Source organism: Leuresthes tenuis, unplaced genomic scaffold, assembly GCF_036924035.1.
Source record: "Leuresthes tenuis unplaced genomic scaffold, fLeuTen1.0.hap1 SCAF_12, whole genome shotgun sequence".
NCBI lineage: Eukaryota > Metazoa > Chordata > Actinopteri > Atheriniformes > Atherinopsidae > Leuresthes > Leuresthes tenuis.
The window spans coordinates 8,830,548-8,856,626 of NW_027325366.1; the positions used below are offsets into that span (position 1 = coordinate 8,830,548).

A 26,079-nucleotide genomic window follows, 5' to 3' on the forward strand; every position below is an offset into this window, starting at 1 on the left:
ATGTTTCAATGGTTTTCATCATTCTTGTCACTGTTATGATCTTCTTCACTCTAGTTTGTGACGGGCACCTCCAGTATTCCCTACGAAGGTTTTGCATCTCTACGAGGTAGTAATGGACCCCGCAGGTTCTGTGTGGAGAAGTGGGGAAAAATCACCTCCTTACCCAGGTATGATTGCTGTCTGATCGGGTGTATATTGTATCAGTGATTTCCAACATCTTTTAACCCTGATAAAACTGTTGGGGTTGACTGGCTCACTATGCACAGTAGGTCATCATAGTGTGTCTAGGGGGTCCCCTCTGTCCAATTTCTTAGAATCAAACTGTAGAATTTTATGTTTATGCATTTAGCAGACACTTCTATCCAAAGCAACTTACAGGTAGGCATGAAGGGTAAGGGAGTCTTGCCTAAAGACACTTACTGGAGGTAGTACCTTGAACCCAGGTCTCCCACATGAAATGTGGCAATAATGCCACTACACTATCCAGTGTATTTTAGCAGAATTTCAGATTTTTAGACCATTTATGGTTTAAATTGGGTTTGGATTATTACCTACAGTGTTGTGTTGTTGTGTTGCCCCTTATGTTAACCATGTATACTTGCTCAGTACAGTCAAACATTTTTGGTGTGAATCACAACTAAACCTCCTAGATTTGGCTGCCCAACCAAAGAGAGTACTAAAAGTTGAAGGATCAGGCCGTGGTAAAGGTTTATACCAAAGCAAGACAACAACTTTTAGCATACTTAAACCATACACACTAGATACCTCAAGCCTAATCTAAACTCTGTAAGGCATCTCTGAAAAGACCTTAACTTGGCTGTGCTCTGCTGCTCCACCATTCAACCCGACTGAGCTTGAAAAATGGGAAAAACCTCCAGAGGCAAGGTGTGCAGAGCTTGTACAATCATTTCCATGGAGACCCAGGGCTGTCATTGCTAATTATTTTTCAATTTGAATTTACAACATTTCAAACACAAATATTTATTTTGCCATTGTGAAGGTGTATCAGTAGCTCAAAAAGCATGTACCAGCATTTAATAAATTTTTTCATTGAGTGTATCCTTTTTATTTGGTAACTTTCTGCTAATCTATGTCTCCACAGGGCTCACACTTGCTTTAATCGTCTGGATCTCCCACCTTACCCCTCCTTTTCCATGCTCTATGAGAAGCTGGTAACCGCTGTAGAGGAAACTAGCACGTTTGGCTTGGAGTAACATCAAATCAGCTGGCAGCCAGGCTTATCTTTGGAGAGAAAACCATCTGGAAATCTATGTTTCTAACTTTGGAGAGACATGGGAGAAAAAACTAATACCCTCAAAAGGCAACTAACCCCCCGTTGATAACGCTGCTGTTTTTTCCCTCTGGCTTTACATCACTCAGCATGTGGGTCTTGCTCCGATTCTCTGCCTTTCTTTCTCATTTTGACTTTGATCAAGTGAACACCATCATGAAGAAAAACAGAGAATCGGAAGAACATTTGAAAAAGCTGTACAGTACAACTTCCTGTTTTCATGATAACCTGTGTTCACTGAGCCACTTGTGTGCTTTATCTCTTTAGTTAATGGCCTTGGTCACTGGACTTCTTACCCCTTCCCTTCTGCTCTTCCTCCTCCAACCTGCACTTCAAGAGACAGCTGCCCAAAAAGCTTCTTTTCCTCCTCTGGACCTTGAAACTGTGTCTGTCTCTCACTGGGGCTACAGCATTATGAAATACAATATACACTCACACGTCAATCACCTTTTGCAAAATTGTGACATTTTCTTTGTATTTATCTTGCAAGCCAGTGTTTCCCCAGAGACTTTTGATCAGCATGGAAAGATGAGACATTTTAAACTCTTTAAGTGAAAGTTAGGCAGTCCCTCCCTTCTTGTTTAATGGAAGGGGATTCACTTGTGTGCACAAATACACATATCAGTTGTTCTAAGACTTAAAAAACACTTGTTTTCACAGTTTTATTCCTGATTAAGATAGATAAGCAGTCACAAAATGTATGGGCCATATCAGAGACCCATAGTGAAAATTATGGCAAGTTCTGGTCAGGACTGTTACCTTCAATATTGCAGAGTTCTGAAATTATCTCCAAACTTCTTGACGCATCTAAGAAATGCCCTTTCTGCATAAACTCAACAATCAGTATCACACCAAAAACACAACCATTCGATATTACGATATTACTTTGGTCATACTTTCTAACAGGCACACTCAATTCAGTTAGACTTTAGTCAGATTGAAATTCAGGATTCCACACATTTCTGATGCACAATACACAAACGTCCTCACAAACAGATGACACCCACTCCTAAGTATAAAACACAAGCTCATTCTCATTGACGTAATCGCTTCCAACCCAGTGAAAGTGATGAATGTACCAAAACACTGAGTGAATGTATGAGCCTTGAACAGCTCTGCTTGGCCCCTGAAGGAAATGCCTGAGAGGAAACACAAGGTTTTCCACCTTGATGTAGAAGAACAGGAAATCAAATGTGACTTGTCTGATTGGGGTGTGAAAAGAACCTGTTTATCTGGATGACAGAAATTTTTCAGGTCAGGGTGCAGTGATATGAATTGATTTTAGTGCCTCTTAGATATTAAGGAAAACTTGATGAGATTCATGTATCACCAAAGATGGTGAGACTGTAGGAGCTTCATTTTAAAAAGCCACACATAAACACAAGAGGGCAACAATGTGCTCTACCATTATTGTGGGAACCAAATCAAAGAGCAAATGATTATATTGATACTGCATAACCTGACCAGATGTAATGCTGATGTTGTTGGATATGATCTTTTAAAACCTGTGATTTACATCCCAGTTGGGTCTCAAAACCATGTGATAAAACATTTCTCTTCCTAGTGCACAGTCCAAACCCTAATTATACTGTCACTCACAAACTTTCATACATGCACACACAGAGGAAAAACACACATTTGCTCATTTTTCTATGAGGTGCATGCAAGATTACACCTTCTGTACAGACACCTGTTTGAGTTAGACCACCAGGGCTGGAATAGTGGTGGAGCGCCCTCACATGTGATTTGAGATGTGGAGGCTGACATTGGTTTCTCAGCCCCCTCATCCCAGCCCAGTAATGCATGCAGGATGTGCCTGGTCAGCTCTGTGAGCTGTGCCTGGCAGAAACTCCTCGGTGGCGTTGTGTTATAGCTCGATATTGCATGCTGAAATAGTGCAACACACTGTCCCTACTAGCTTTTTTGCATGAGGATATTGCTATCCAATCAGACAAAGGGAGCTGGTTTAGTTGTGTCACTTTGGTTGTGGCACTCACTTGAAGCATGCGGCCTTATGCTTACCTGGCACTGTCATAGCTTGAATGTTATGCTCAGTGGAAGAATGTGTACGGAGTAGGTGCTGAATGAACAATGTGTGACTGAAGTTTTCTCTAAGACAGTGTAAGGGTGAGTATCTTGGCAGCATGTTTCTAAAATCTTGTTACTTTCACATGTGCGTGTCTGCCTATCTTAGTAATAGGTTGATGGTTATGGTTCATTGCTCATGATCAAGTAATGAATCAATAGGGCTGTTTTGATTCTAGAGAAACGTGAGAGCACATGTATGTGTATCATGTGTGCAGTCCTGATTGTCTCTTTGTATATAACTGTATGTGTATGTCTGTCCTGTTGTGTGTATAAATATATATTTTGCACCGAATGTACCAAAGTTTGGGGCTTGCAAAGTCAACCATTAGGCGTGCTCTCTATTTCAGTCTAACAAACACATCCCACTTCTGGCTTCTGCCACATTCTTACAGAATGTCATCTCATGTTTGCTTGACGGGCAATTTGTGGCATGGGCAGCAACACTTCAAGTTAGGATAGTCTGTACATCACTTGGCCAGTTTCTCATTCACCACGATGAAGCTTCTCTGGAGCAGAGGAATGGTAAGACTTTGCCTTACGTACGGATGAAGACAGCTGCACCTCTCGTCTCTTCTAGAAAATTTCTGACAGGACCCAGCTCCACTTTTCAGAATTCCACACTATGCAAAGCTCCTGTTTGTGTCTCCATTTCACTCAAACGATTGTAATAAAAGAGAACAAATGGAACATTTTGATAAATGATATGTGATCCTTTTTATGTTTTTATCCACTAAGTTTTTCTTTTTTTAACCAGCTGATCAAGTAAATAACAAAAGGCATTATCTGTGTAATACATTATAAAATTGACCTCTGCTTGATATGAATATTCCAAAGCCCTAAAAGGCATGTGTGTGTGTATATTATATATATATATAATATATAGCACACAATTAATCTGTTTTAGTAATCAGAACATATTACAACCCCCCCCCAAAAAAAACAAACAAAAAAAAAAAACAACAATCATCTGATCCTTAGCAGGTCTTTAAATAGGTATACAGTACTTCAGATGAATAATAATACAACAATAGTGTCATTACTTTCTGAACAAAATCTAACCAAAATGAAGAAGCAGTGTGTTTAATACTTAGTACTACTTATGATTCAATAGCTTGTAGAGTGATATCTAGCTACAATTACTTGGAAGTAATTGTTTTCTGTATGATGTTCTGCTTTTCACATAATTGTGGAGGAATTTTGTCCCACTTTTTTTGTTTTTTGTAAACTAGAATTTCATCAGCTCAAGCCTCAGCTTGTCAATGAGAGTGAGGTCTGGGTTTTGACTCGACCGTTGCAAAGCATTGATTTTTTTTCTTATTCAGTCGTTCTGTTGAAGGTTTGCTGTTGTGCTTGTGATCGTTGTTGTGTTTCATTACCAAATTTCGGCCAAGCTTTAGTTGTCTGACAGATGGCCTCACATTTTACTCAAGAATATTTTGGTAGACAGAGGAGGTCATGGTCATGGTCAATCCATGCTCATTGGACCCATGTGTCCAGGTCCTGTGGCAGCAAAACGAGCCCAAATCATCACCCTCTACCACCATGTATTGGTATGAGGTGTTTGAGCTCATATGCTGTGTTTGGTTTTCACATAAGGTGGTGCTTTGCATTGTGGCCACATATACCTCCTCGTTTATCCAAAGGACATTGTTCCAGAGGTCTTGTGGTTTCTTCAGATTAAATTTAGCTAACCTAAGCAATGTTATTTCTTTTTAGAAAGAAGAGGCTTTCTCTTGGCAAACTTTCCAAACAAGTCCTACCTTTTCAGTCTACTTCTAATTGTACAGTCATGAACTGTAAGATTTAGCACACATAACTGAGGGCTGTTGAGTCGGAGATGAAACTTGGGTTTTTTGCAGATCAGCACAAGCTAATTTAACAATTGGTGACATGCAATTATAGCAGATGGAAGTTTGGAATTTCATGATTAAAACTTTTCAACAAGACAATTAGAAACGGTTGACCAATGATCTTGGCAGAAATTCAAGTTTGTCAGCTGGAGGTCAGATAAGAGGAGAGTTTAAAAGAATGGGGAAACCCAGGGAAATGAGGGATGGCTCTACTGTGTTGTGAATGAACCGGAGTGGAGAGAGTCAGACTTAGTTGAAAGTGATGATAGTATGGAGGTAAGCAGGTCAGGTAATGGAAATTGCAGGATAAAAAAGGAGGAGATTGTCGGGACCAACTCTAAGAGAGCAAGGATTGATGGAGAGATTGAGAGTGGAACAGATGAAAGACCTAAGAAAGGGTCGACATTCAAAATTATGTTGAGATTTGGTGAGGAAAGTGGGGTTCCTTCAATGAATCCAGTGAAACTGACAATGTTGAGGAATCAGATTGGGGATATTCACATGGCTAAGGTGTAGAAAGATGGAGATTTGTTAATTGTTTTCAGGGAGGAAACAGCTGTTTCTGATATGGAGAAAGCAGAGATGTTTGCAATAGCTATACAAATCCATTGTTTGGATCATTTGAGAGAAGAGAGCAAGAGAAGAAGAGCAAAAACATGAGCAGATCACCATGGAATTCTGGAGGGAAGAGACTAACAGCACAATGGATTGCGCCATTTACTTAGGGAATGAAAAGAGCAATTCCAAGAACTGGAATAACATCTCTAGGAAAAGACGAAGTAGGCTATATAATGCTGAAACATTTAAACATTTAGATAATGTAGCATTTATGAAGTTGTTAGGTTTGTATGATAAAGTATGCAAAGTGGAAAAATTACCAGCTGGTTGGTAATTATTCCTGTCAGGAAACCGGGGAAGGATCCATCAAGTCCCATGAATCACAGACCGATTGCATTAACATCACAGAAGGTAGAGGAACAATGGTTCCTGTTATTTGTTAGCAAACTGAGGTAAGGAAAGCACAAGTTAATAAAGAATATGTTATGGCAGTCTTTTTTTTTATGTCAAAAAGACATGATCAAATTAAAGGTGATAGGAATAGAAAGTAGAGCATATAACTGGATTAAGGACTTTTTATTTGATAGAGTTATTCAAGTTATAATTGGGACAGTTTTATAAAAAAAAGGTATACTCCGCTGGGAACTGTCATTAGTCCAATATTATTTTCTGTTATAATTTATGATGTGTTTTCTCAAGTAAGTGGTAATATTGGATTATTTACTGATGATGGAGCTTTGTGGAAAAGAGGAAAGAATATTAGGCATATTATGAATAACAGGAAGCAGCTAATGCTGTGGAAAGATGGTCATATTCAAGGGGGTTCAAGTTTTCAGTGAAAAAAACAAAACCCTAATGTTTAGTAGGAAAAAAATATTGATGGCCAGATAACAATGCATGGGCAAAGGACTGAATGAGAAAAAGTGGGGTTTTTTTTGGTACGTGGCTTGTTAACATGAAACGAACATATTCATGAGATTAATTCTAAATTAAATTAATTAAAGTAAAAAGATACTGAATGGAATGAGATGTTTAACAGGACCAGAGTGGGGAGCAAGTAGGTTGGCAATTAGAGATATACATGTAGCACTATTTAGATCAGTGTTGGATTATGGGTGTATAGTGTATGGTTAAGCAGCAAAAACATTGTTAAAACAGTTGGAAGTGGAGCAAACTCAAGTATGAGACTTTGCTGTGGTGAATATAAAACCACTCCTGTATCATCTCTTCAGGTAGAGGTGAGTGAAATGCCGCTGTATCTCAGGCGAAAGCAGTTATTAATGAACTGTTGGGCAAATCTTCAAGGTCATTCTGAACATTATCCAGCGCTTCTTCTATGTTGGGAGAAAGAAAAGGTGAAATAGGGAAAGTTTTTGCATGGGAAAGTGAGAGATTAGCAGAGGAAATTAAAATAGTCATTTTAATATAAATATAAATATTATAATCAGCGCCTCCAAATCCGAGACTATGGTTCTCAGCCGGAAGAGGGTGGAATGAGATCCTTCCCCAAGTGGAGGAGTTCAAGTATTCGTCCCTCACTCGTGAACAAGACCCGGTCTTGTTCACGAGTGAGGGACTAATGGAACGTGAGATTGACGGGCGGATCGGTGAGGCGTCTGCAGTGTTGCGGGCTCTGCACCGACCCGTCGTTGTGAAGAAGGAGCTGAGCCAGAAGGCGAAGCTCTCTGTTTACTGGTCAATCTACGTTCCCATCCTCACCTATGGTCACGAGTTGTGGGTAGTGACCGAAAGAACGAGATCGCGAATACAAGCGGCCGAAATGGGTTTCCTCCGCAGGGTGTCTGGGCTCCGTTAGAGATAGGGTGAGAAGCTCAGTCATCCGGGAGAGGCTCGGAGTAGAACCGCTGCTCCTCCGCATTGAGAGGAGTCAGATGAGGTGGCTCGGGCATCTGGTTAGGATGCCCCCTGGACGCCTCCCTGGTGAGGTGTTCCGGGCACGTCCCACTGGGAGGAGACCCCGGGGAAGACCCAGGACACGTTGGAGAGACTATGTCTCTCGGCTGGCCTGGGAACGCCTCGGGGTCCCCCCGGAAGAGCTGGAGGAAGTGGCCGGGGACAGGGACGTCTGGGTTTCTCTGCTCAAGCTGCTGCCCCAGCGACCCGACCCTCGGATAAGCGGCAGATGATGGATGGATGGAAATTAAAATAGCCCAGAAAAGATACAGTTTAACAGTACCATTACCAGTATACCCCATGCTAGTTTCCATCAGTGGAAGTCAATTTTTATTTTTTGGAAATAATGAAGGTCTATAAAGAAGTTGGACCTGTTGCAGTATTAGTGGAAAACAGGTTACAAATACTATATCACACATATATTCCAGTATTCAAAGATGGCTCTAAGGAGCCTAATACAGGGAAAACAGGTTTTGCATTCAGTATTCCAGATCTACATGTTTCTGATAGAAGAAAAACTTAAGATGATTTGTCTGTTTACACAGTATAGTTGATGGCAATCAATACTATGCCCACTTCCAGCTGAATTGAATAAAGGTGCATTCCAATGTTTGATTTTGATTAATCCTTTTGCTTCCAATCTACTAAAAGAGATTCCCATAATCGCTTCTTGAGTCAGTGCCCGTTTAGCTAGTTTATCTACATTTTCATTTCCCTTTACCCCCCTGTGAGCTGGCACCCATATAAAATTGATCATGAAGTTCTTATTTTTACATCTAAACAAAGTTTAATACAATTAATTAACTATTGGATGTAAATTACTTTGATGTCTGTAATGTTGAACATGAATCAGAACAAACTACAACAACCTTTTCCAATCGAGAATTCTCCACCCACTGCATAGTGAGGGCAGCTAATAGTACCAAAGACAAAAACATTTTAACTCGGCTGAGGGTTGGATACACAAGACTGAATAAGACACTGCATTTAATCAATATACATCCACCAGCGTTATGTGATTTCTGTAATGTAGAGGAATCTGTGGAACATGTAATACTTTGCTGCCATAAATACTTGCAAGAAAGAGAAACGTTGATTAGGGGAATCAGACTGAATGGGGAGGAAGAAATGAGCCTTAACGTTATATTTACCATCGGAGCAGGGAAGCTGTTTCAGTATTCAAAGGAAACTGTATAAAAAAAAAGAATTTAGCTGTCAGAACAATAGAGAAAGGGGGCGTGTGTATGTGTGTGTGGGGAGGGGTTAACGCTGGTTTATGCTCCAATGCAGAAGGCAGCGGTAATGCATCCTAAAGCTGGTTGCCACTCGCCAATAAAACGAAAAAGACGAAGAAGAAGCAAACCACACCGTTTTAAAACAGAATAGTGCGCCTGCGTTAGAGAATGACGTGTCTGGATAGTGTCAAACAGAGGAACGTAAAAATGATCGAAAGGTTCTTGATACACTTACAAAATTAAGTTATAGTTGGTTAATGTGACTTTTTGAATAACATAGTCACTGGAGTTGGCGTAGATTTTACAGTCTATGCCGTCGTCGTAAATTGAGTTGGGGTGAACTGGTTAAACATTGTGCCCGCGACATTGTCGAGCTAACTTGGCGACAGTTGGGCTAACCGAAGTCAGTAAACTAGCTGTCTAGACTAAACATTAGTATGGTATTATTAAGTAATGTGGAACGAGTAGTGCTAACGTTAGCTAGCCGCTCAGGTTAGTTCTCACATTTACGCAGCATTCCGTACTCGACCGGCTAGCTGACAGTGGAACTAATAACGAGGGGAGAGAAATATGTCTCGAAGGCGGCTGGACAGTCGCAGTGGACTCTCCGTAGGGCTGCTCGGTGAAATTCAGACCCCCATCAGCACCGAGCCGATGGAGAGTGTGTATGAAGTCACCGGAGAGCTGGGAAGGTGAGTGAAACTGCTTTAAAGGCTGCTGATCAGACTCTGCTCCGATCTGAACAGTGAGTTTAATTTAGTTTTTCATGACATACTGTATATAGACAACAGTGGACCACTGACCACGTATAACATGACTAAATAACAGCAGCATTTAAAGAATATTGTTTTCTTTCTTACTAGCAAAAATTAGACTGTATTTTGATAATCTAATATTCTGTGAATACTTAAGTCCTTAATGTTTATTATTTTTGTGTTAGCTCGACTGATGTCTGAAATCAGTATTTCACCGCATTATTGTTGACTGAGTTTGAACTCTGATCTGTAACCAGTGTAAACTATCGAGCTTCGCTGCACCGGGGAGCTGATTAGTTCCTGCTACAGTAGAATTGAGTCATGTGTTTGGCAGTATGTGTGAGCCTTGGCAACCAGTGATGGCTGATGATCACACCCTGAGAGGACTAAGGTGTGTTTGAAGGGATGTGTCACACGGATTCACTGTGCAGTTCTGCAGGAGGAAGGGAACCAGCTCATGTTGAAAGAAAACTTCTGCTCACTTATTTGTTTGCATATGTCAAAACAGGAAGCTGTAAGGGGCAACATTTTCACACGTGATAAGGACAGTATTGTTCGGCTTTACTTCCCTAATTTTGTTTTTGAACTTAAATTTAAAGCAATCCTTAGTGGTGGTATGACCACTTTGTTTATAATAACATCAATTATATTTATTATGACTACATCTGCTGGATAGTTTGCAGACTTTAAGGATGTATTGATTAGTGTTGTGCATATAAACATTGATTGCAATGTGACAGAGGGCCAGAGTTATAAAGAAATACCACCTAAATCTCTTGCATGCCATCCTAATTTTTTTGTGCATACCTCTACTTAACAACTGAGATGCTCTCTTTCTGCTTGGCAACTTTTTACAGCAAGAAATAACTGGCTGTTTTACATAGAACATTAGACACATTTGTGACTCGCTGATTACACAGCAAAAACTGTTGGCATATAACAACATGGAACAAAAAAGGTGGTGTCATTTTGACTCTCATTAAAAGACTAATGTTTCCAATGAGGATGACTTTCTCTCAGTCTCCAACTTGAATTACGATACTAAGTGAGGGAGCAAGGGGGCTTTTTGCACTATTATAAGAGCATAGCTCTCATTAACATGAGCAAATGTGATCTTTTACTTCTCCAGAAGACACTGTCTTCATTGGCACCACTGTATGTGAAATGAGAAGCTGTCATGCACGTTGTTTTAGCACATCGGTTTAGCACGTTGTTTTAGCACATAGATTCATAACAACCCAACAAACACACTGCATTTTGCTGATTGTATGCCAAATTAAGCCAATACAGCTGTGCATGTCTGTCGCTTAATGTGAATGCAGCAGTTCAGACTTGAGCCATGTGGAAAGGGATCCATATATGTTTGTAGTGCTTTTATGATCAGGTTGAACCTAGTGAGGTAATTCAGACATGACAATGACCTTTTCAGTTGCCAATTAAGATAGCTTATTGTGCCGAACAGCCAGTGTGTACACTGCTTCATTTATGATTGATGAATAGATACTAAAGAAAGAGATGGATATTTAATGTAGCTTGGACTTCCCAAGAATTATCACAGTCTGTTACTTGTTTTGGTAATCAAAAAGAAAAACTCTTATGAAAATATGACTGACAGTAAGCAATGAATGTTTCCACAAAAGAAACTCAGTTATTGTATTCGTTCTTGTTGCGCTGTAACCATAATAGTTATACATCTTTTGTTTTTGTAAAGCTGTTGTTGCTAGGTTAGGCTGTTGACTAGGCAACACCCTAATCGGTGTTATATTCTGTGATTTATTGTGAAAGTTTTATTGGGCAATTTTCCAGCATTTTACTGTCTAAAATCAAGCAATTCAGTTGAGCTAATACAGCATTTCTCTGTGATTATTTTGCATCTTTACCATTCTGTTCATCATTCCAGGGGGAAGTTTGCTGTGGTCAAGCGTTGTGTGGAGAAGATCTCTGGGAAAGTGTTTGCTGCCAAGTTCCTACGAAAGAGGAGAAGAGGTCGCGACTGTCGGGCAGAGGTAGTTCATGAGATGGCTGTCCTGGAGATGGCGCGTAACAACACTCGAGTGGTCAACTTGCATGCTGCTCATGAGACAGATCACGACATCGTCTTAATGCTGGAATAGTGAGTACTGTGTTCTGCCAATGTTCTTTTTATCATTTAATTTGTTATTTGTAGCAATTAATCGATTCCTTATCCTGTTAAACCCTATTAACACTGACTAAATGTCTGTGCTCCAAACATGGCGATCTAGCAGTATGATTCTGTAAATGCTCATAGAGAGGCAAATTCCTATTTGTTCAGTCTTAAGGAACTGCCATATTTACTGTGTTTTTTTTTTTTTTTCATGTAAAGCTAAGCAGGCCGTTCGTTATAACAGGTTTAACAGGATTTGTCTGAGAACTAAAAAGCCCATGCGTGCACAATAACTGAACAGCCTGAGCTGAAACTCCGCATCTAGACGATGTGGACGAACATCCTCGTATTCTAACAGCGTTACTGTTCATTTGAAATGAACATTTGAAATGGGCATCATATTTGTCTTCCTCATCTTTTATCATGTGTCTTGCAATCTTAAAAAAGAACTGCACTGTTTTTTTTGTTTTTTTTAACCACACCTTTAATATTTGTTGGAGCAAAAATGGTATGAACAAATTACTTTGATCATGTGGTTTAAAAAAAAAAAAAAGACTTGTATTATACCTACTGTGAGTAAGATCAAACTATGGGTCGTCTGGCTATGAGACAGCCACTGAAACCACCAGACCACCCTGAAATCCATAAATACATGCCTGATTCTTTCCTGTAAGGTCACCAACATACAAACTGCCTCAGATGTCCTGAAATTAACCAGAATCTCATAAGGATATAGGCCATTTTTAGTAAACTGCAAAATCATGAACTGCCTAAGTGTGTTTTTGTGTATTTATCCACATACTTCTTCTTTATCCAGTGCGGCGGGTGGAGAGATATTTGACCACTGTGTGTCTGAGGAGCTGCTGCCAGAGGCTCAAATCACCCGTCTGATCAGACAAATACTTGAGGGAGTCCACCACCTCCACCAGCACAACCTGGTTCACTTAGATCTGAAGGTTTCATATTAACACACACAAAATCAACCATATTCTTGAATGCAGCTTTATTCTTTTAAATGTCCTCTCATTTCAGCAGTGATTGCCTAATATTCCCTTTAAACCCTAGTTTTCTTCCATAACACAGATGAGAACTTTATTTTTAAATTCTTATGGCAACCCTGCAACACAGACATCAGGATGTTGTGTTTTGTTACTGGTTAAAGCTGATTATAACGCTAATGTAAACATCACTAGGAACTGGAAATTTTAGATAAGCATGTTAATTGGAAATTTTAATCATTGTTAGAAACACTTGTCATTTGACCTTAAAATGATACGATTGGTGCACACAAAACAAACAGTTTGCTCTCTGCCTTTCTTGTAGATAGTGGTGCAATAACATGTTAGTAATGAATACTGTTATATTATACTGTGTCAAATGGCCAATACGCTTTCATTCCTTTACTAGATCATGGTGATGAACACCATTCCTGTGGTGAACAAATCCATTCATTACTACAAGTTTAAGAGCAAGCTTATGAATTTTCTACTCAAATGTATGTCTTCTCCTTTCCTGCTGTGTTCACACCGTGTTTCCACTTCACGTATCTCTCAGCCCCAGAATATTCTCCTGACCAGCCTGTCCCCTCCAGGAGACATAAAGATTGTAGACTTTGGCCTTGCACGCAGATTGGGTGCGGCTGGAGAGCTTCGGGAAATTCTTGGCACACCTGAGTATGTGGGTAAGGCCACTTTCAAGAAACAGACACAGACATACACAGTCTGAAATCCGCAGTTGGGGCATTTCAGCGGTATGAGTCGAGGAATTAACCTTTTACATATAGTACATTGCTGCTATCAAAAAAAGATATGTAGCAAAGCTTGAAAAATATCTCATTCAGTCCTCGGGAAAGGTTGCTTGTTTTTATTTTTTTAATGCACCAGCTCTTTGGTGTTTATTTGGATGTCTGTTAAGAATCAGTAGATCAATAAGGGAACAAGGTAACAAGACATCTGCAACTGAAAAATATGATTAAAGAATCAATATTGGTGAATGAAAACCTCACAAGTTATAAAACAATGCAGGAAATTACACAAAGACATCATTGGATTGTTAAGAAACTGCTGACTTTTATTTCTTTTTTGTTTATGTTCAGCTCCAGAGGTCCTTAATTATGAGCCAATCACAACAGCGACTGACCTGTGGTGAGTCCATCCTTCCAAAATTGAGTCTGCCTTAACTTGTTCCACCCTGCAGAACATAACATAAATATGAAATGGAAGTTTGAGAGACAATTGTTTTTGGGGTTTTTTGGACATAGTTTAACTTACAAATCATTACAACACACATACACTATAAATAAAAATGAATGTGATCCATTGCAATAAAAAATCAACAAAGTAGTTCTTGCAAAGATCTGTACAGATTATGTAACAGTTGTCATGGTCACTCTGGTACTGTTTTTGACTGTGCAACATGTATGTGTTCCTCAGGAGCGTGGGGGTTATAGCCTACATGTTAGTGACAGGTGAGTCCCCATTTGCTGGGGACGATAAGCAGGAGACATATCTGAACGTGTCCCAGGTTAATGTAGACTACAGCAGGGAGGCCTTCGCCAGGGTGTCCGAGCTAGCTGTTGACTTCATCCGCAAGCTGCTGGTCAAAGCACCTGAGTGAGTAAAACTTCCACCAAACAAAAACACGATCATATGATTTACTTTGAGGGAATTGAAAAAGAAAAGTTAGAACAGAGTCGATAACAAAAGTATATCTGATGGTTTTCCAACTGACAAATAATGTTTTATTGAAGTGAAATTCATCAGTTGTGTGAAAAGGTCACACAGATCAGTCTTTAAGCCGAAGTATTCACTTGAACCAATCCCCTCTCATTTCCTCTTTTCACAATTTATTTTTTCAATACTTGGGACAGTGTTGTTTGAAAATATTGAGAAGCTCCCCACCGATTTATATATTGCCTGTACAATAGTAAACAGGTGCAGTGATCTATTGAAATGTGCAGACAGAAGGGGAAATATTGTTTATAAGGTAAAAACAGAGTTTGCACAATTCTAACAAGCTTGAAAGTAAAATTTTGATATGATCAGATTTATTCTTTAAACTCTTGAAAGTCTGTGTTCTCTCATTCTTCAGGAATAGTTCTCCAGGCTTCTTGAAGGAAATTCCAAAGCTCTTCTTTGTTTAGATATGCTAAGTTTTCAGCTAATAGCTCTTTCGGAGTCACCTTGTTTTTACAAAGTACCTGTTTATATCTGGCAAACTTTGATATCTTGGCATTTTTCATAAATTCAACTCAAGAAATGGGAACAAATTATGTGACTTTCTGACAGGCTGCTACAAACAAAATGCTTAAAGATATAATTTTAAAGTTGTTTTTTAAAATCAAAACAAAAATAAAAACGGGCTTCTCTGAAAATGGTTAGGTACAAGGACTGCCTTGAGAAGAACGTCTGCTTTCTTGGAGCTAGAGTAGGGATGGGAATTGTTAAGAATTTAGCAATTATGTTTCCATTATCGATATTGATTCGGTTCCTTATCGATTCTCATCCAGTTATATAGTACAATATATCACTCTATATATCTAACTCTGCCTCACTCTTGCAGTCCCTTAATAATCTTATTAGCATTTGTTATTATTAACTGCTCTGCTCAGACTAATGGGAGATGTGCTTGTTTCCTTACATTTCCATAGTGATAGCAGCGTGCCAGAGAAATTTAGAATTTTTTTTCAGTGTGAGAAATACAATGTGTGGTGGGTGTGCGTGACAAAAGACCCAAAAGTCAGTGCGTGAGACTTCAGAGCCCTGTTACAATCAACAGGACCAGGAAGTTTTAAGTTACCTGGGCTTTTGAGACGGAAGACTCTGTGCCAAAAGCTTCACCGCGAGAGTTGCCGCTTAGCAGTGTGTCAAAGACTTTACATTCCTGCAAAGTAATTGCTTGCTGTGTGGTTAAATGTTTCAGCATGTTGGAGGTATTTCCACCCTTTGATGTGATCAAAGCTCGTGTTGCAACTGGCCCTAATATTGTCCTTTTTGGTGAAATATAACCAAACTTTGGAGCGCTTCTGCCTCGACGCCATGTTGGAAACATTCTGAGCCAAAATACGAAGCGTACACATGTCCACGTGATCGCGCAAATGTGTCAGACGTTAGCAGAACCTATAAACAGGATCGTCAGGCAGGTGGATTAACGATTCCACGGAATCGAACTACTGGGAGCCGGTTCTCGATTCCCATCCCTAATGTGAAGAAATAATGGGTGGCTCAAAATTTGCACAGTAATGCAATTCTTATCCATGTGTAAAGAAAACTGGTTCATGTTTTTTCTGTGTACTCCTGATCATTAGCATGCCATTACTGACACTGAAATGTGAAGGTCTTTTTAAATGTTGTATTCTGACCACTAGCCTCGCGCAACATGTTAATTTAAGTATGTTGAATGCTGCAGTGATGACTTTCTAAATGCTGGACCTTGTGCTTTGTGCAGGGACCGGCCAAGCGCAGCAGAGTGTATGAGCCACCCTTGGCTGTGGCAGCAGCAGTTCTGCCTGAGCCCAGAGCTCATTGCTGTCCGCACCGTCCGTGAGAGAAGCTGCGGCACCAAGTGGGCAGCCCCGCTCGAAGACCCCGAAGACAAGGAGAACTTCCTGGAGTCACCTCACTCTCATGCAAAGAGGTCTCGTCTCGATGAAGAGGCACCTGCTGCTGGAGACGGTGACTTTTGATAAAGATTAAAAAAAGAGAAGGGATTGAAGTAAGGCAGGGACAACTATTTCTTTCTCTGAGCTTTTAAATTGTTTTAAGCTTCCAGAAAACCTGTATGTCAACCACAACTCAAGAGTACTTAAGCTGTGTTTCTAATCTGCTAATTGATCCACTGTAAGATCAACCACTCAACCAAAGATAACAGCTACATTTTGTCAGCTTTTGCTGTGTGGACAGCATATGTCTTAATTAGTGCAGTAAATTTAACCTCAAGTATTTAATTCTTTATTAAGATCTATTTTCAAAGGGCCACAAAAAGTTCTCCCTATACTGATGAGTGTAGATGTGAAGTGTGTAGATTATAGGCAAATCTGTGCAATACTCAGAGCATTTGAAATCTTTGGCTTAAGGAAGGTAGTGTTTTAAGTCACCACCCCCCAGTCCCTTGGTGGTCACACTTGCTCTTCAGCAGAAATGTGATATCAAGATAAGCACCTCTGCTGTGATGAAGTGAAATCTTGTCCTTATTTGCAAGTTTAAAAGAAGTTAGGACGGCAGGCTTGAAGCACTATGGAAAAAGCACAATTTGTGCTCTTCAGGTTTGTAAAACATGCTGCTGTTCATGTTGTGGCTGTTTCACCAGCAGAAAAGCAGGATTACACACGTGCACAATACATTCCTTTATAAGTTTACCTTGATGTCGAACTGTCATTTTCTTTATGTGCGGTACACAGAGAGGATTTAAATATAGCTCAGAGGAACAGGGTTATTAAAACTCCTTTAAATAATCTAACCATTGTGTAGCACCCATCAACCACACCAAAAGGTTTCCACACTAAGTGTTAATCAAATGTTTAGGTTGTTTGGACAATAAGACATAAAGTAAGCAGCAAATCATGATATTCGTGGCCTTATCCTAGGATGACCTTCAAACTGTACCAGCTGAACAAAAAGTAATGACTCAAACTGAAGTGTGCCACGCCTGCATTTACTCAAATGATTTCTTGAGCAAGATCGAGTTCCTCTTTTTAGAGCTGCAGAGGAGAAACATAACTTTAGCACTTACTTAATAATCATGCATATTAAAGAGGTAAATGGGGAGCTATTTCTGAAAGCTTTTTGCCTGTCCTTGGTGTCACTCACCAAAGCCATTCAGTTAAAGCTACTGCAGTAGCTGAAGTGCCTGAAGTCATCTTTTCCTGTTGTTTTCATCTCAGGGCATGCTGCTCACTCTCTGCTCTCTTTGTTTTGTATTCTTAATGTTATTCTTATAGGCATATTATTATTATTTATGTGCTGGACTTGTACTTAATATTTTTATGTAAATAATGTGCTCATATGTCTTAAAAGGAAGTGTCAAGATTATGGAGGGAGACAGGTGATTCAGAATAAGTAAGGTATTACTTAAAATAAGATATTTAGGTTGTAAAGAGCAATAAATTAAATTACTGGAAGATTGTAGGAAGGGTTTGTTTTTAGATGGTACTTGGAAGTAAAGCAGATGTGGAAACTGAGAGATGAGTCAGGAGGTTTTAGGTGGAAGGAATGTATTTAAATAACTGAAAGGAACTAGCAATGTGTTAGTCTGAGAGGAGCATTTAAGAGTAGTTTTACACTTGAGGCAACTAGGTGTACTCCAACTCTTCCTTCAAGTCTGGATGTTGAATGTTGAAAATAGGTGGGTGATGAAAAAGTCAGAAAGAATTGGTCAAGTTGTAGATAACAAGATGTTTTTCCTTAAGAAGTGTGACAGAATAACAGTCTAGTTTGACATATGAGGTGCTACATACAGGATTTGCCATCTTTTGTTCAAGTAAGATGACTGAAACAAAACCTCGCCTTTCTGAAGGTGTCGCGCTGGCAACTCCGCTTGCTCTTAACCTCCGGCAACATTCCTCTTCTTTTGTCGAGGTGCCAAGCTAAACAGGACCACATTGTGTGTGCTTGTTGTTGTTGTCGTCACCAGTGGGCACAATGGGCTTTGTGCAGGAGATGGGTGTCTCCAGCCACGGCCATGCTCTCATCTCAATGCTGTAATCCTTGAAAACAGGAACACCATGCTGTAAAAGATTTTCATCTCGAGGGATTTAACCAGTGAGTCAGTAGATCAGACTCAAACTTGTTCAGGAAATTTGCTTGTTACTGTCAGGTGATTATAGGACCCAGATATGCAGTAGTTTCTCTTCAAGTTGAAGCAGAATCTATTTTGCTACTTTATAAAGAAAGAAGTTTAAATTTAATTTAATCATAAATAAGTCTGTTGATTTCTTTTTGTAATACCTCTTTTAAATCTGGACTATACCTCTTTGATCCAGACTGAACTTAGAACTTTGCTGTGGCAACAGAATCTGTTTAAAAAATTATAATAAAAAGATTAGAACATGAAGATGGATAAATCTTGAGAAGGTGGACTTCTTTGCATTGCATTGATGTCAAGGAGCTTACTTTGCTACATGATGAAATGGTAAAATTCTCTGTCACTTGCATATGACATGCTGTAGAGCTGAGTTTGTTGTTTTGTACCGACATTTGGAGCAGCTAGTCACTCTGTGGCCTGTGTGTGTGAGCACTCATTGTCTGAACAGGAGGTGCTCACCCGGCAATCGTCCTTGAGATGTGGAGACACTGCCGATACTACCCGACATTCCTGTTAGTTATGTTTGATCACAGTGACACTGAATGATACTGTATGTTAGAGTCATACCAGCTACAAGCACAAGCAAAGAAATTTTGAGATGTATCTTTATTTTGCATTTTATATATTTTTTAATGTATGAGCCTTCTGATTGCGTTTGAAATGGCTAAAAAAAAAAAGAGACATAACCTGTATACTGATCAACTGTAGGCTAATAAGTAGGCATTGCAAAGCAAACTGGAAAAGCTCATTAAAGATTGTAGAAATATGTAAAGTGTCAGTTGTGTTTTCTATGTTTACTCAAATCAATGCAGTGGATCAGTCTTTAAGTTTCTTGTTTGAATTTTTCCTCACTGCTGCCACCTGCTGATTCTAGATGGCTGAGACAAACTGGAACATAGTTGAACAGGGACAAACTGTTGACAGGATGAAGGCACAGCATCAGTATGTATCATGGTGTCTGCTAAATACATAAACATAAACATACCAGCTCATAAGCAGATCATTTAGAGTGCACATCAAAACTAAACATAATGGAATGCTTTTGAAGTTACATTCAGCACAATAATTAGCAGCAGTCAGCATTGTGCAAAGATGCTTTTTAAGCTTAAACAGGGCTCATACAAATTAACATACACACTACCAACAGCTGTATAATCTGAACAAGACCCTAAATTTGCTGAGACTAAACTGACTAGTGTCATTTTTACCAACTGCTATGTACACTGAGCAGTCATAACACAACATGCAACAGTGTGCCACCATGAGAAAACTTATTGAAAAGCTTTTGCTATTTCTCACCAAAAGTGTTATCTGGCATTTTTTTTAAACATGAATGTAAAAGGTGTTGAGAGACAGAGGTCCAATAAAAAAAGAAAGCAAATGAGCATCAGATATTAGGGGTTATGTTAGTCTGTTAGCAGGGCAACTGGGTGGAGCAGTGGGGAGTAGCCTAACTTAGACGTGATTAATGTTGACAGATCAAGACGTTTTTTTTCCTAATTCACCCATGAGGGAGGTATTGAATAGTTTTTCATGAAAGTAAAGAATGTTGAGGTAAGATTGTGTTAGTGTTCACAGTCATAAAAAAATAAAATGACTCGATACATGTGTCATAGTGGTAGCAATATAAAACATCTCCATTTTGTTTTTGCAGTGTCACAACAAAGGCCAGATAAAATTCTGATGAAAAATACAACACTGGGATCAAACTGAGTTGATGGAATGAAAGGAAGCCAATTTCTTTCAACCAGGAACTGAGCTTCATTAAATGGCCACAATAAGATTAAGACACCAACTAATAAACTGAACTGAATCAAGTCCAGACATTTTAACATCCACATGTCTAAGAGTAGCTCAACTTAAGTGCAAGTATTCAAAGAATGTACTGAGCTTATCTACTTCTGCCAAAAACATCAACTTCAATTAAAAAAATCATCAAGTTACAGTGTTATACCACTGGTGTATTACTATCAACTTAATTCATAGAAATTCTTTACAAACATAATTAATATGAATGAGTTTATGTTTCACAATCAAATGTAAAATGTTACATTGTCTTTAGGATATTTAAGGGAAGACACCCATTGGGTGGCATCCATTGTTCCTATTTGCATATTTTGTCTCAGAACAACAGTTAAGATCATCTCAACTCAGGTTACTCTACATGCATTTAAGAATAGAAAGTACAATACACCAGCATCTCTTGCTCTTTATGATTCTGAGCCCTTGAATCCCTGGAAAACTTGGGCAACGCCAGCAAAAAATAATGAAAAATGAAAAATGTTTATCTCTCAGTGAAGCTCAGCAGTAAGCTCAGTTTTATAGTGCATTTTTACCATTTTGATGCAAACTCAAAACTCCTGGATGACCCTAAAGTGGTTCTCGATAGAGGGGGGCTCATCCTCAAAATGCAACTTCTTACTGGGACAGGCCCCAAACTCTTCCAGCGTCTTGATGAAGTGTCCATGCTCTCGGCCCACCCAGGCCCGCATGGGGTCACACACTTCATATGGAGTCACATGGGCATGGACAGACACTCCGCTGGCAGCAAGCACTTTCAGCACTTGCTTGTCTGTCACCCAGGTCTCACTGCCCCCAGGATGTCCCCCGTCTAGCCAGAACATGTCCGAGATGTGTTTAACAAAGGCAGACATCTGTGGGTCTGCGCAGGCTCCAGGTAGCTCATACACCATCTGGTTCAGAACCACGCAGCCTTTGCTGAAACCCACCAAAGATAGGGAAAACCCTGAGGGGATGCTCAGAGCACCTCCTTGAGGATGGAGGGGAGTTGGTAGCTCGGCTTGCTCCATGCCATTGCTCAACAGCACCCTGTAGTCAGAAATACCATGCAGATAGATATGGACAACACACAATCTGTCAGACTTACAATACATCAAACTATGGTGAATAATGTTGTCGTATGGCTCAAGATGAGTAGAGCTTGTCAGGAGTCTGGATTCAATTCAAGGTAAAATACCAACTTTAAAGTTACTCATGTGCACGCCTGCTGATTTTCACTAAGGTTGTACAATTTATTAAAGAAAACCAGCTCAAAAACCAAACCTGAGGTGGCGAAATGCTCCAAAGTCAGCTGAGTAAGGAGAGTGGTCTGGAGCCCCAAACATGTTGCTCTCCACAAAGTTGTGGTAGCAGCTGAACTTGTGCAGATACATGTGAGAGGCTTTCACCACCCAGATGTGCCTGTCAGGGAAACGTCGGCCCAGGATGAGGGCGACCTGCTCCAGACTCCAGGACAGCCACTGGGCTCCCTCGGGCTGCAGAGCCATCTCCTCCTGGAAGGTCTGCACAGAGATACTCATTGTTTAAAGCTGCAGCAAACATGTTTCCTACTTCCTGGCCTTACACCAACCATGCTGTGAGTGACTAAAATTTGCACACAAAACTGTGGATCTTTGACCCACCTAATTAATTTTAATCCATTATTTTCTCAGAGCACTTTCAGATGTAACACAAGTACCTTATTAATTTTATTTACATAAAAACATCCCTGTCATAGCATCCTGAGCACTCAAAGGTCTCCTGGCAAACCAAACATGATGGGAATGTTAACACTTGCCTGAAAAGTTGCCTAATGAACTGCAGATGAGGACGATTACATGGGTTGGGCACAAACAAAGCGGTAGTTTAACAATAATGGTAGCTCTTGGGTTGTTAGCAGTAATTGGGCAAGAAAAATAAATGTGTGTTGTTAAAACTAAGTGTCAGAAAATTTAAGTGTTGCTTCCAGTTACCACAGATAGAATACACAAAGTTTGAGGGGAACATTTAATATGTGACTCTATAATCCAGCAGCTACAGCAATATCTTTAGCACAAGCTAGAAAAACTCAAAAATGTCTGTTTTTTTAAAGGCATTTATTCAATTTTCAAAACCTAAATCAGGGGTGTCAACGTCCTGAAACGTCAACGTCCTCAAATCTGTTAGCACATTGCCAGTGTTGGCTGAAAGAATAGGCTCATAATTTTCCAGGTAAACTGCTTATTTTTACCCAAGGCTTATATTAACCACCCAACTCCTGGTGCAGGCCATGGTCATCTCCTGCCTTGACAACTGCAATGCTCTCCTAACTGGTCTCCCAGCCTGTGCTGTGAAACCTCTGCAGATGGTCCAGAATGCGGTGGCGCGTCTGGTCTTCGATCAGCCTAAAAGAACACACGTCACCCCTCTGTTCATTGAACTCCACTGGCTACCCTTAGCCGCCCGCATCAAATTCAAGTCACTGATGTTAGCCTACAAAGTGCTTAATGGAACGGCTCCCATCTACTTGAATGCTCTTACAAAAGCTTATGTCACAATTCGGTCCCTCTGATCGTCCCAGGATTGTCGTCTAGCAGTGCCGACACCACGCCTAAGACAATCCAAACTCTTTTCATGTGTCGTCCCACGATGGTGAAATGACCTACCGAGCGCTACCAGAACAGGGGCGACCCTGTCTATCTTCAAGAAATTCCTGAAAACCCAGCTCTTCAGAGAGCACCTCCTATCCTAGCACTTACTTATCTACCCCCTCTATCTTTGCACTTTATCTTTCTGCACTTCCTTCTATGCCTGCACCCTATCTCTACTCTGTCACCTCTGACAGAGTCAGACTAGTGGGTTTCTTCTATGTAGTTTAATGTTAGCTTTTTATATAGCTTGTTATATCTTCATTTGTAAGTCGCTTTGGATAAAAGCGTCTGCTAAATACATAAACATAAACACATAAACATTAACCACACGCTTCTTCAGAAATCTCTTTCTAAATATCAATCAGTTTTATCATTATTAATACAGAAAGTAAAAACTAAAGAAAATGTGAAGCTACCCTTTAAATGTAGGGACATCTAGTGGCACATATTTATATTCTGTAGATGTAGACAGAGTAACTGAGAGATTAACATTAAACGGTTGTCAGATGAAACTATCCATAATTAATCAAAATATGTGAAATATCAAAATGAGATGTTGGTGGCAAAGGTTAAACATATCAATGCTCTTTTCAACCAGGTAATTTGCCAGTAACAAAAGCAGTGTGTCACAAAATACAATAAAAATGTAAAACATTTTCTCAGTTACGGATATTACTGATCAATATATTTTTAAAAAGCCTTTTTGTGCAACTGCTGTGTGAAATGTGATCTACACAAGGGTCAACTTCGATCAGATTTAATCTTATTCGTCACACATGGACCTGTAAAAGTTGTGTGCTGCTAGGTCATTGTAATGGGGGCAGCTCTATCCACTGATGTAAAATTAGGTTGCTTTTACATCTGTTACACTCAACACAAGTACTCACCAATGCCAGAGGAAAATGCCTGTAGGTTTTAGCAGTGCATTTCTTGCAGGACCTCATAAATGTAACACACTGGAACATTCAGGACCGATGTGTTCATTAAACAATCTTCACATGACTGCTAACAACGATGTACTGGGTGGATTATTAATTATAGAAAATGTTACCACCAGAATTTCATTAACCTCAGTCAGTTTCCATGTTACATTTTCTGATTTTCTTACACAAAGCTCAAGCATCTCAGAGCAAAAAAAAAAAAAAAAAATAGATAGTGATAGACTAGATTTCAGTAATGCTAACTCCAATCATGATCCACTCTGCTGAGGGAGCACACAGGTTTTCATTGTACATGGCCTAAGCTGTAAAGATAGTGACCAACTACTGAGATCAAACTGCCTTATAAATAAACTTCACTTGATGTTTTAAGTAGTGTAATGTAACCAAAAGTGACACTATCAGATATCTGTCCTTACATGTTGAAATATGTGTTGGCATGTTAGTATCTACTATCGCAATTAGCACAGTACCCTCAAAAGTATATTATGCCCCGAAATGTTCAAGTTTTGCTCCACAGCTTTGTTTTGAGGAAAAATTCACTGACATTCAATGCTGTCAGAATTTTTAAATATTCCTGTTCAGAAGGAAACAATACAGGTCAACACAATTTTTTTTTCACAAACATCAGATGTTTGACTCTTCAGAATAGTCAACTTTGGCTTTGATCACAGTTCTGTAAACTCGAGCGTCATGTAGTGAGTCTTTAGGCCTGCTTTACACCGGGAATGCGGCGTGTGCTTTGCTAAACTGCTGTGTCACGGTTGCAGGTTTGTATTCGGCAGGTTTTAAACTTGCTGAAAAACTAATTAAGGCACGGGTACAAATAAAGTAAATACCCTGGCTTCACCTTTATTAGATATTTTCAGGTCTTACGAAGTGACTTTTATTACCATATAAAACATAAGCGCAATCATGCAAATAGAGGATAATCCCAAAACAAAGCTGATTCACTTATTAATTACTAAATGATTAGAATACTCAAAACTCAGTCACATATACTTTGACCCAACGGGATTAAATGAGACCCCTCCCAGATCACAACAACCCTGTCCATCACACTCACCTGGATGTCCCCGTGGAAGAATACAACATGCTTGTTGTTACTCTTTTCCTTTGGTTCTGGGTAGTTCTCAACGTCTGTGTCAGGCCGCAAGAGCAGCAGGTCGTTAACACGGTTGGGAACGTAGCCTGGAACCCCGAGCAGAATTTGCAGCTTTTTCCGCGGGCTTGCTGCGCCTTGCAGCCTCTGAAGCTCGCGGGATGTAGTCGCCATCAAAGAAGTCATCGTTTTGACCGCAGTTATTAAAGTAAACCTCACCTTAACAGCTCGAGCGAGTATCATGGACTCTTAAATAAGAAAATGATACGGCGTTTTCCTCATCTACGCTGTCACTCCATGCTGCTGCTGTCAGCTAGCTAGCGCAACTACAAAAGCTTGTTTACTCTAGAAATGACTAAACAGCATTGCGAAAAAGACAGCTTACGACAAGTCAGGAGCTTATTGTGTACAGGTTATAAAATACGTATCATTGCAGGCTGTTCGCAACCCTGCACCGTCTTGTATTGTGACAATTACGAAATTAACAAAAATAATGTATTATTGTGACAGTTCGGGAACCTTTTTGGCCACGAAGAGGCGCCGTTTGTCAAAAATACACAACAGCTTGGTAAACCTCTGGTCCGTCGTAAACCCAAAGCAAATTGCTCTACTGCGCATGTCTACATTCGACCAGTCGTGTAAGAACGTCAACGTGCATAGATGGTATTGGAATAATGTCATCCTACGTACTTCCGTTTTCGAGGGTCAACTACACAGCCGATGACCAAAAATAATAATGCAATAGAAACACATAACATATGCTCTAGGTTCATGTTTATTATGAAAGACTTATGTAATCAGTGCAAAATATATTTGTTTGATATTTTTCCGTCAATTTATATCAGTTTACACGAGGAACGTTCCTGTAAAATGTTTATCTTTTATTCGCTTGTGTGCCACGTTTAGGTAAATTAGCAGTTAGCACCATTTGCTGCTTTGTTTACATACATGGCATACTTTTAAATGTTATGTAAACATCGATATAACACATTAGTCATGGTAAAAGGGTTTTG

At 39.7% G+C, this 26,079-nt stretch overlaps 4 protein-coding genes across 7 annotated transcripts in view; 3 read left to right on the forward strand and 1 right to left on the reverse strand.

The window, feature by feature from the left end:
* hecw2a (HECT, C2 and WW domain containing E3 ubiquitin protein ligase 2a) overlaps nt 1-4,081 on the forward strand; it is a 56,853-nt gene extending 52,772 nt beyond the window's left edge. For all 4 annotated transcript variants that reach the window (XM_072396527.1, XM_072396530.1, XM_072396529.1 and 1 more), the window contains 2 exons: nt 55-167; nt 1,103-4,081. In XM_072396527.1, the coding sequence (XP_072252628.1) occupies nt 55-167; nt 1,103-1,214 (225 nt within the window). In that variant the 3' untranslated portion in view covers nt 1,215-4,081. The remainder of the gene's footprint in view (nt 1-54; nt 168-1,102) is intronic.
* Nucleotides 1-19,381, forward strand: part of pgap1 (post-GPI attachment to proteins inositol deacylase 1) — a 113,041-nt gene extending 93,660 nt beyond the window's left edge. The window contains exon 27 of the mRNA XM_072396531.1: nt 19,296-19,381. The gene's annotated coding sequence lies outside the window, so the exon portion shown is untranslated. The remainder of the gene's footprint in view (nt 1-19,295) is intronic.
* Nucleotides 9,063-19,303, forward strand: stk17b (serine/threonine kinase 17b (apoptosis-inducing)). The gene is made up of 7 exons (XM_072396532.1): nt 9,063-9,628; nt 11,592-11,804; nt 12,634-12,772; nt 13,371-13,497; nt 13,912-13,960; nt 14,249-14,428; nt 16,263-19,303. Exons 1-7 carry the CDS (start codon nt 9,507-9,509, stop codon nt 16,498-16,500), a joined length of 1,068 nt encoding a protein of 355 aa, XP_072252633.1. The 5' UTR covers nt 9,063-9,506; the 3' UTR covers nt 16,501-19,303.
* Nucleotides 18,226-25,647, reverse strand: cunh2orf69 (chromosome unknown C2orf69 homolog). Its single transcript, XM_072396533.1, has 3 exons — nt 25,031-25,647; nt 21,681-21,919; nt 18,226-21,446 (listed from the first exon to the last, which is right to left on the reverse strand). The coding sequence occupies exons 1-3, from the start codon at nt 25,307-25,309 to the stop codon at nt 20,969-20,971; spliced, it is 996 nt and encodes a 331-aa protein (XP_072252634.1). The 5' UTR covers nt 25,310-25,647; the 3' UTR covers nt 18,226-20,968.
* Nucleotides 25,648-26,079: the final 432 nt, after the last annotated feature.